Source organism: Populus trichocarpa, chromosome 7 (genome assembly GCF_000002775.5).
Source record: "Populus trichocarpa isolate Nisqually-1 chromosome 7, P.trichocarpa_v4.1, whole genome shotgun sequence".
Taxonomy (NCBI): domain Eukaryota; kingdom Viridiplantae; phylum Streptophyta; class Magnoliopsida; order Malpighiales; family Salicaceae; genus Populus; species Populus trichocarpa.
Window position 1 is genome coordinate 6,240,107 of NC_037291.2, and position 11,666 is coordinate 6,251,772.

Sequence of the window (11,666 nt, forward strand, 5' to 3'; positions counted from 1 at the left end):
TTAATAGTTTCAAGAATTCTATTAGACAGATCTAGAGTTATTTAAGATTTATACAAAGATTACCTGAAGATCAAATGTTCTTTTTGTCTTTGAATAATTGATTCAATGTCGGGTTGCCGCAAACCACAAGTCGTCCAAGAATCTAACCTCTAAAAGTCATTCATACAAACCAGCAATAAGAAACTTCTAAACCCTTTTTAGGAGAGAGGGATTGTTATGTCTTTGAATACTAGCTCTTATCTTTTATGTTTTTCAGGTGTTTCTATGTTGTACTATACTCATAGAAAATAAGAGGCATAATTATCTATTTATAAGGAAACCTGAAAACTCTATAAATGACAAAATATAAATTTACTCTTTAAATAATATTACATCTATTATTTTAGGCTAATTTTAGAAACTTATTCAATCAAGTTCTTACTTGATTGTTTTTAGGTCTAAAATTGTAATCCTCTATATTAATTACATTATAGTCCTCAATTTCTAAAACTTATTTGCAATCAAGTCACACTTAATTAATCATGTCATTTTAATTTTTGACTAGTGGTTCTTATGTGTGTGACCCATTATATTTTCTAATAAGTTGGTCTAAATATAAATCATAATCCTAAATAAAATATGATTAAATAAACTAAACAAATTAATTTATTATCAATTCAATAATTAATTGATTTATATCTGAAGATCAAGTACAATATCTAGCAACCTATTATGATCTCTTAAATATTACAAAAGTCATAAGTAATTTAACCTAACCTTTCAGTGACCAATTTCTTATTGTAAATATTATCTCTTCATCAACAATATTCTGATTTAGACATTATAGAATGAAGTGTGTCTACTATACAAATCATATTTGTTCTTAACACCATAGTTATTGATTATTTAAATAATTGATTTTTTTTTCAAATCTCACTCCACATTGCGCAAAGATTTACAATCAATACTATTTGAGAATAAATGAAATATTTTCCCTAAGTCACCTAGGATGATGAATCTTCTCTTGATTACTTAAATACCTTCATATAATTTATGTTATTCCCAATATCTGTCAATTTGTTACCCTTGATTAGGACAATGTGTAACAAGATCAAAACATAACACTCCCTATATAAGATAACTTAGTGATTTCAAGTCTAAGGATCACGTACACATTAGTTACCCAATATCATCAAGTGAGTCTTTCCGTATAGAATTCTCATGCGGGTCAGCTCGGTGTACATGTCATCTAACAAACACCTATATATTAGTTCCAAGTATCTTTCATACCTTAGCTTATGAGAACAATTGCTTCCTTTCATAAAGGAAAAAAAACATAACATGTATCAGTCTCAACAACTCTAATTAATATTCATTCTTAATAAAGCATTAAACAAGAACATTTTAGGAATAATGCTTTCATGCAATACGAATACTATAATTATAACAATTTTATAATTTTATTTGCAAAATATTTTTGTCACAAGAATTTTATTTTTACTCTAGATTCATTAATCAAATATTTGATGAATATTAAAGATAAATAAATCTTTATTAATAAATTAAATATATTTACATGAACAAAATCAATGTTACGTGTAACCAACTAATTGGCTACATGACATATACACTAATAATGAGTGGTGTCATTAGCATAGAAAATGGTTTCTACATTGCATAGAGAACTTGTGTATTCATAGAAAAGGTTATATGCATGAAAACCACTCATGAAAACCTAAAAAAATACATAAAAAAATGTGCCAAAATAGAATTGAATAGACTGGGCCTTATGTTGGTGTCGGGTTGAAAATCCCAACCATTTGGGCTAGGAAAATTTCTTTTTTTGTTGTTGGTATTATCACTTTTCTTAGGAGGGTTTGGTGATTTTAATTTGGATGATTACAGGCGCTACATCTTTGTTGCAAATAGGATTGCGAAAAAATATATTATGATGTATATAGGGGTTTATACTTCTTTGAAGAATCCTTCTAAGAGCTTATGACTAAAATTAAAAATAATACTAGATCATTAACCTACGCTACGCTATGGGTCAGGTCAATTTTTTCTTGAACATAAAAAGAATGTTCAAATATTGCTATTTTTTTGTGGAAAAAGTTTTTTAACCATGTGGAGGTTGACTCGATGTGCCTAATTGACTTTGCGGGTCCAAAAGCAACTCGGACAACCCGTAAAAATATAGTTTGACTAAAACAAAATTCAAGATGACATTTTTTTTTAATATTAAGATAACAATATATTGGATTGACTTGGATCAACTCGAGTTAATATGTCAGATTCATAACTCGGGTTATGAGACTATGATAACCCTATAGAAAATAAATCAAAACAAATTATAAAGCCTAATTTTCAATCAGCCCAATGTTAAAGGATGAAATTAAAAAAAAAAACTCAATTAAAAAAAATGACCTAAAAAGGCGACCCGAGTTAACTTATCAAATTTGCGACTCGGGTCATAAGACTGAGATAACCCTATAGAAATAAAATAAAAAAAGTACGAAGTTTAATTCCTAATCATTTTAATATTGAAAGATGGAACTAAAAAAGAGCATAAAAAAATGAGCCCAGTCAATCCACCAAAGTCATGACTCGGGTCATGAGACCAATATAACTTCATAGAAAGAAAATAAAAAAACGATTTGATTTGACCCAGATTAATTTGTCAAATTCATGACTTTGATCATGAGATTAAGATAATCTTATAAAAAGCAAATCAAAACAAATTGTGAAACTCAATTCTCAATTGATCCAATCGAATCCAATATTGAACGATGAATTTTATAAAAAATTTAATTAAAAAAATAACACAAAAAATGAGCCAAGTTAATATGGGTTAACCCGTTAAGCACTATTCTCGGGTCATGAGGTCAGAAGAACCTCATAAAAATCAAACCAAAATAAATCATGAAGCCTAAATTTCAATCAAACATAATATTAAATGATGAAATTGAAGAAAAAAAATTAATTAAAAAAACTAAGTCAACTAGATTAACTTATTAAACCTGCAACTCCGGTCATGAGACAAGGACAACACAATAAAAAAAAATCTAATATTGAAGGATATGAGACCGAGATAAATCTTAGAAAAAAAATAAAAAATAAAATGACTTGATTTAACTATGATCAAATTATCAAAACCCGCGATCGTTGTCATGAGATCAAAATATCCTCATAAAAAATAAATCAAAATAGATTATAAAACTTAATTTTAAATTTTAAATTATATAAACAAAAATATGTGCGGTGTCGTTACATGTTTATGTCGTAAGTAGTTCTTGGTGGGTTTTGTGGAGAAAAATGGAACTCATTATGACTAGCCCAACAAATTATATTTATTACAAATGCCGAATAAAGTATAAACTCAGTTTTATGTTATTACTTGTTTGCTTGAGGTTTTTTCTCTCCCTCCTTTAGCTATATTATAAGGCTCTTTTTAGATTTTTTTTATTATATTATATGGTAATTAGAATAAATATTTTAAAAAATCTAGATTTAAATATTGGAGAGAAAAAAACATATTCCTTTAGTACAAATATTTCTTTCTTTTTCACACCTTTTTTTAAGAGAAAATATCTTTTTTTTCCCAACTACATATTCTTTTGAATTTAAAACTAAGGCAATTAAAATAAATATATATAAGAATTGCAATGATTTAAATTAAAGAAAAAACATATTTTGCTTAATCAAAACACTCATCCTTATTAATGTATTTTTTTTTTGTTTTTTGGTTTTGACTGAAAAAATCCTTTTTATTATAAGCCTAATTTTAAAATAAAAATCATCATAATTTGAACAGAAAGTTTCAATAATAAAAATGCATTTATAACTTTTATATGACTGTATGAAAAACATAAAAGAATAATTACTTTTATAAAACTATATAAAAATAAAAATAATAAAATAAATATTATATTCTCATTGAATATTCATGAACATTTTTTTTATTTATCATATATAATAATTCATCAAGTAATTATTTATATTACTATAAAAGTTCTAATTTTATTTAAAACTTATAGCATAACAAATTGTTTTTCTAAACATCATTTTAATACTTTTATTTAAATACAATTTCATTATAAAATATAAAAAAATAAATAAATAAAACAATTAAATAAATAAATAAAAGAAAAAGACGAAGGCTGAGCACGCTCACTTAACCTATTAGAGAAAGCCTAGGAGCGCTTGGGATTGATAGTTAATACATATAAGCCAATTTATTTAATTTATATAGAAAGTTCATCATGATGCATGAAACTATAAATTATTTTCATAACAAAGTAGGGAGCAATGCATCTCCAACATGAAAAAGTTTTTTTCTTTCAAGAAACTGTTGAGACACAACTATGTTAGGCGAATTTCTCAACCTAAAAATTATTTCTTTATATATATATAGGGGCGGAATCAGGGGGAGGCCGGCAGTGCCCGGGTCCTGCAAAATATTTTAAATTTTTGTATTTTTAGTGTTTAAATATAGGATAATATAATATATTTTTATTTTAAATAGATAAATTTTCTAATAATAAATTATATCTTGAGTTTTGACCCTTCCTATTATATAATTCCTGCTCCACAGTATATATATATATATATATATATATATATATATATATATATATATATATATATATATATATATATATATATATAATGCCATGTGATCTTAATAAAGACTTATCATGACTTGAAAAGCAACTTCAAATAAAAAAAATATATATATATATACTTTGATGATTTTTATGCTACAAATATGAAAATTAAGGAATAAATAATTTGAAGAAATATATAAAAACTTCACAAGAAAAAAAATTAGGCATTTTATTCTTGAATATCGATGAGGAATATGTTTTTTCTTTCAATTATACATATTAATTTCATATATAATCATTCATGAAATAATTGCTAAAATTACTATTTAAAACAGTAAAAATTACCATTAAAAAGGTCTAATATTATTTGAAAAATATAATATGGTTATATAATTTTTAAAATATCATTATAACTGTTTTATTTGAAAAGGATCTTATTTAATAATGTTAAAAATGTTTTAAAAAATTAAAAAAGGCAAACTAAGTACGTATAGGCCTAAAAGCCGAGGCCTGCATGTTTTTTTTTTTTTTAAAAAAAAAAAACTCAAGCGATCAACACATTGTTCACTTGATTTTTTATTCTAAATAATCAAATGTCATGTATTGTACTTAGACAAACAACACTCGTGTACTACAAACATATTTTGTCTGTATTTTATACTGGAAAAATAGAATTCAAATAATTTGATCCCCAACACCTAAATTTCAATCAATTTTTCACTTAAAAACACCAAAACAAATTACAAGAACTCATTAAGCAACTTCACATGATTTATTACATTTGCCAACTTGGGTTTATTGTAAGGTGAAGAGTTAAGAAGATCAAAAAGGTATATGATGGATTAATTCAAGATATTTATATTTTATTTTCTACGAGACTTGCAAATTCAACTTGTTTTTCTATTTATATACAAATTAGGTTTATTTTTCTAATGTATAATTTTATATTAATGAGCATAATTTACAATTTGACTTGATCGAACTGAAAATTTACTAAAAGATTTTAAAGATAGTTTTTACTACAAGGTTAAACTTTTGTAGCAATATAAGTTTGGTAAGGCCTTACAATAAAGCTAAAAAGTTATTATTCAAGATTTATAATATTTTCCTAGTTGATTTAGGTTTTTTTTTTATGTTATTTAGAACTCTTTCGTTATTTTTTTTTCAGTTTTGTTTAAGATGTTTTACCTAGTATAAATAAGGTTATTTAATTTGTATTTAAAAGATTGATTGATTATTCAAAATAAAATTTGTGAGAGAGAGTTTGCTTGATTCTTCTTCGAACTATTTAGAATTTATTAAAAATTATTTCTTTGTATTGTTCATCCTTATACCTTTAGTTTTTCATTTATTATAATTAACGAGTTATGATTTTCATCCAATAACTATAGTTTTTTTATTCAAGTAATCACTGGAATATATTTTTTTCAGTTTTATTTTAGCTTTCTTAAACTGTGGTAGAACTTAATTATGGATTCTAAGATTCCTAGCATCTTGGCTCACATTAGAAACCTCAACAACAAGTTTTAATGATGTCCTGTTAGCGACATTTGGTACTAGGTTGTCTGGGATGATTAGTCAAGGATCATGATCTATAGTAATAGGGTATTTTATTTTTAATTTCTAAGTTCTCATTTAGTTAAATCTTAGTCATATACTAATGCAATCATCATTATTTTTGTTGAGAATTCATTAACAAGGAGTAAAGTAATATGGGAAGACTAAAGGTTCACCCTAAAAACAAGATTTCAAATCAAAGATGGTCATTCACTCTCCAAAAATTCAAAGATTTTTACAACTACAGAGTCTCTCAAATATATGGGGATATATTTAGGTTAAAAAGAAATCAGCAGTGTTCAGCCGCAGCAGGGGGTTGCATTAACTTGGAAAAATCCCCCCCAATTATTTCACATGCTCCATTTTCTCGTGTACAAGCCATTGGCAATTCTTGCTCAAATAGCACTAATTATTCAAAATACCCTTGAGACGGTCCAGCCCTTCAGCAGATATGCTCCTCCTTCTATGGTTCCTAGGAATTTCAATCTTAGGAGGTGGATCAGGAGAGAAACAGATCACTAAAACTGTCAGGTTGTCGCATGTGTTGCGCTGGAGCGCTTCTGTGACAAGAGCTTTTGAGCACCTCTCAGGATCATTATGCATCATTAGCTCCTTCCTAACCATTGTGACTGCACATTGGCTACTCATTACATCCCATAGACCATCACAGCCTAGTATCAGAAACTCATCATCTTCCGTCAGATTAATCTCCTTCAACTCTGGCTCAGAACTTAAGGGGCTTTTTGAACCTTTAGAGCCTTTAATGTGCCAATCTCCGAGGGCACGAGCAACCGATAATTGGCCATTAAGGTAGCCATCATATATCACCCCTCCTAATCTCTCAATTCTTTGTTTTTCTGAGCTGCAGTTGGGCTTGTGGTCCTTTGAGAGCTCAACCGCTCTTCCTCGTTTGCCCAACACAGCTCTTGAATCACCAGCATTAGCGATAAGCATGGTCCTACAAGAATGCAGTATCAAGCCAAAAATTGAAAAAAGGTACAGCTGAAAGGAAAAATTACTAACACGGGTTTATCAGCACCTACAAATTCCAAAGCAGTTTAGTTTTTCTCTCACCTTCCCAAAATAAGGGCCATCAAGACAGTGGTACCAGATGAACTATCAATAGATTTAGTATCAGCAAGTGCGTGATCAGTCTTCACAAAGGCACTCTTAATTGCCCTCTTTGTGCCTGAGGGAAACTGGGAGTCTTCGACAATGAAATTAAGAATGTTCTCTCTGGTAAAGGAGGCTGCATCAGTGCCACCATGTCCGTCAAACACCTGCGGAAATAAACAATATAAGCGCACCAACTTAGTGAGCTCTACAATATATAAGGCCAATTGTCAAGTAAGCTACACTGATGCCTCTTATCACCTGTTTCATTATAGGTTAAAAAACAACCATATTTTGGTTGGATCACTATGTATGCAGAAAAACCAGGTTACGGACACAAGAAAATGATTATGTCATAGTTAGGAAAATTCTTTAGATCAAGGAGAAATGACTCAAGTATTCTAACCTAATAGAAACTTACACACCCCATAAAATGCACCGGGAGAGGGTAATTCTGCTGATGTAACAAGATGTTTATGTAGATTATCTACACATATATGCTCATCCTCCATGTACTGCTTTGGTCCTTTCTCCGACCAGCTTCCAGAGCGAAAAATAGGGAGAAATACAGAATTTTCAGACGATGGTGAGACCAATCCCAAAATTGCAATTTCTGATTCCTACATGGACAATAGAGAGGCACAATCAGATGAAATCTGCATTAAATACATGGATCATACACCCATGTATAAAATGATCCATCAAACTTTCCTCAATAAAACATATATTCTTCCTAAGAAACTGAAACTGAACATGCATCCATTTGTGCAAGCCCTCACAAGACAAACACATGCATGCAACATATTTGTATGAGGCTAAAGATTACACAGGCTTTTCAAAATTAATTGCAAGACATGACATTGCTGCTTAATAAGTTTTTGGGTTCTAAAAATGCACTATAGTCTAAACTCTTTGCACATTTGTTACCATAATCAATTCAGCACGCAGTTTTCAAATAGAACTCTGCTCTTTTGCATGTTTTGCAGCTTATTCTGAACAAAATGCTATTACTTGACTACAGTAGGACCTCGAAAAGACCTGTATGGATTAATTTCCTAATATCAAGAAAACGTTCCTAACATCCTAATTTGAGGAAGTGTTTTCTAACTTTTGTTTCGCCCTTACGCAATTTTGCAAAAATAATTAAGCGTTTAACTATCAAACAAAGTTCAATTGTGCAGGCTAAAATAATACGACAATTTCTTTTCAACTAAATCAAACCACATCAAACAATCTCTTGCAATCACTTGATTGAATGCATGGATCTCAATCCATAAAGAACAAGGTTTAAAATACCATGGATAGGAAACAATATTATCTTGTATTAGAATCTCATTCAACTATAACAGAATGATAGAAGAAGGTTGGATAAGAAGAGAAATTAACTCACAAAATCTGTAAAAAATGCAGAGCTGCTACAATGCCTGACCATTTTGACGTTTCTTGGAGGTTTACCAGTAGTCAATTGGTTCGAATTGTCCAAATTCTCATCCTTTTCATCTTCCATGGCGGACACACTGCCCTTACAAGTACCACTACACCCTCCATCCAATCTTTCTATCTGAAGTGAAGCATTAGTTTCCTGAGCCATTCTCCAAGTCTACTCCATTCTCAATTTTCAATACCACAAAAAAAAAAAAAAAAATTTGAAAGAAGCAAAAAATATAGAACAATTGTACTTAGCTGGACAGACCCTTAGACCATGGACAAGCCATATTTAGATATATCCTAAGAAAATCCCCCAGACAGCAAAAACTAGCTGTCCACCAGCTGATTCAAAGCAAAGCACTGGATCCAAGAATCGAATGCTAGCTAAGGTAAACCATTTCTTTCGCTACCAGTAAAAAATTACCCCTCTCAAATTCTTGAATTCTTGAAGGAACTAAACACATTTCCTGAAACTTTTACAACAAAGATCAAGACCAACAGAAAACCCAGATAAGAAATTAGTCCATAAAGAACAAGAATTCAAACACTAGAGAAATTGCACAACCCATAAGACATGGCAGGAGAAAAACAAGAGATGACGCACATGAAAGTAGGGAAGGGAAGGCCATTAAGAGGAAAGAGAGAGAGTTTACATTTTTGTGGTGGAGTAACTGAGGGATTCCAGCCTTTTACGGTAGCCATTATAGGGAGTTGAAACTTGAAAAGAAGATGGGCTACTGACACGTGTTATTACAAGAATGACGGAATGGACATAGGATGTTGTTTTGGTTTCATGGTTCTCCGTGTCTTTGATTTAACCATGAGATTGGCATTAATGTCGTTCATTTTTGCCGGCTCTACGAAATTATTAGTTGTAACTAAAAATCTAGATGCTAGATAGCTTCGTTATTAGAGGATTTGGTAGGTGCTGGCTAGGTGAAAAATGCTTCGTCATGGGCAAAGTTGATTTTTTATATATATAATATAAAAAAACGATGTTAAGGTATTCCTAGACGATTTTAAAGAATGAAAAAACAAAAAACTAGTGATATATTTTAACTAGTTATCTGATTTGTGTTTTTTCTAAGTTAAATATTTTTATTTTTTATAAAAATATTATATATATAATTTTTTTTCAATATATTTCTGTAGTTTAAAAAATTTGAGTTCAAATAAAAAATCTTATACCTAAAAATAAAACTTGAAAAATTAAAAAACTGATGTAGATCAAGATATTTAATCTTGATTAGGCCTTTAATTTTTTTTTTTTGCAACTAGGTTACAACATTTTTTTGAATAAAAAATCAAACAACGCGTCGTTTGATTTGCCTAAATTCCGACCAATGTGGTGGTTGAAAAATTAAAGATTAAGTTTTTCTACTCAAAAACCCATTTGGACCCAAAACCCTGTTTTTTAACATATTTTTTTTTATCCAAAACACTTATAAAACATCGTAAGAACCATGATAAACCTATTTATGGCCTTAAAAAAACCCTCTAAAAACCGAAATCAACCCAAATTCAAAAATCAAACCAAGCTCATATATGTTTTTTCACGAACTTTAAAGGTAAAAAAACACCTAATATGAACTCGCCTCATCAAATTGAATCATTTGACACAAATATTGTTCGTTTTGGTGGTTTAAATTAGTGTTAACAACACTTTTTTCTCTCTACCACTGAAATCCAACGACCTCTCTCTCTCATCTGTCAACTAGGGATTAAAAAATAACAAAAATAAATTTTTGTACTAAAATTGAATTGGAAAAATATTTAGGTACTAAAATTATTTTTTAAAGTTCAATAAACAAAGTGCATCTTTTGTGAAACTTATGACATGTCACCTGTGTTTGGTTTCATTTTTATTTTGGTCCCTTTTCTTTCAATCTCACCTTTATAAGAAATCAAAATCAATTGGTCTTCAATTAGGACTAAATCACTAAAAAAATGTTTGAGGACCAGATTAAAAAAACATAAAATTTTGCACAGTCTATCCACAGTAATGTGTGAAAGGATGAATAGTGGAGTCTTGCACAGTGAAAAAACCACGCCTTTTTAGAGTAATACTTAATGGATCCAATAAAATGATTTTGTTTAAATATATGTTAGAAATGGCAACAACAATGAGTGAACCGAGTTTTAAAAGAAAATATGATAATGATGACTAGAAGAAAAAGAATGTTTGTCAAATAGAAAAAAATTACAATATTGAATTTAAAGATAACTCAATATTAAGTAATAAAATTAAAAAAAACAATAAAATAAAATGTCTTAACAAACTCACAACTTAGGTCGTGAGGTTGGGCCAACCTCTTAGGAAGCAAATTGAAAAATATAAAGATGATCAATCAATCCCCAACAATTCAAATGTAGAAGGATAAAATTAAAAAGAAAAATAAGTCAACAAAAAGAAGCCCAAAAAAATATAACACTTGCAAACCCAAGCTCATCAAACCTAGTGAGTCAAATCATACGAATGGAATAATCTAATAGAAGGCAATGTGGGATGATGAATCTTAATTAAAAAAAATCAATTTTAAAGGATGAAACAAAAAAAAGATATAAAATAGGTGACCAAAAAAATACACAGATCAACCAGTCATATCTAGGTCATGAAATCAAGATAACCTAATTGAAGGAAACCAAAGAGAATCACAAAGCCTATTTTTCAAAATAAACAACATTGAAAGATGAAATAATAAGATAATTTCAAAGAAAAAAAATGATATCAACCTGTATTGACTTTTCAAACTCATGACCCGAGTTACTAAACTAGAAGCATCTCATATAAATAACCATAAAGCCCAATTCTCGATAAATCAAATGTCGAATGATGAAATGAAAAAATAAATTATACAAAATGATTCACAACATAAAATAATAATTAAAAGAATGAGGACCAAATTTGAAATAAAAAATAAATGAGAGGACAACTTAGAATTTTGAATTCGAGGGAAAAATTAAAAAGAAAAATCAAATTCA

The 11,666-nt window shown here is 29.1% G+C and overlaps 1 protein-coding gene across 2 annotated transcripts; it reads right to left on the reverse strand.

The window, feature by feature from the left end:
• Positions 1 to 6,332: 6,332 nt before the first annotated feature.
• Positions 6,333 to 9,486, reverse strand: LOC18101074 (probable protein phosphatase 2C 47). Of its 2 annotated transcripts, none has more exons than XM_024605058.2 (5): positions 9,338 to 9,486; positions 8,647 to 9,157; positions 7,682 to 7,876; positions 7,218 to 7,423; positions 6,333 to 7,101 (listed from the first exon to the last, which is right to left on the reverse strand). In XM_024605058.2, exons 2-5 carry the CDS (start codon positions 8,845 to 8,847, stop codon positions 6,549 to 6,551), a joined length of 1,155 nt encoding a protein of 384 aa, XP_024460826.1. In that variant the 5' UTR covers positions 8,848 to 9,157; positions 9,338 to 9,486; the 3' UTR covers positions 6,333 to 6,548. The 2 variants fall into 2 exon arrangements, with proteins under 2 accessions (XP_024460826.1, XP_006380579.1); XM_006380517.3 differs by having other exon boundaries at positions 9,289 to 9,435.
• Positions 9,487 to 11,666: the final 2,180 nt, after the last annotated feature.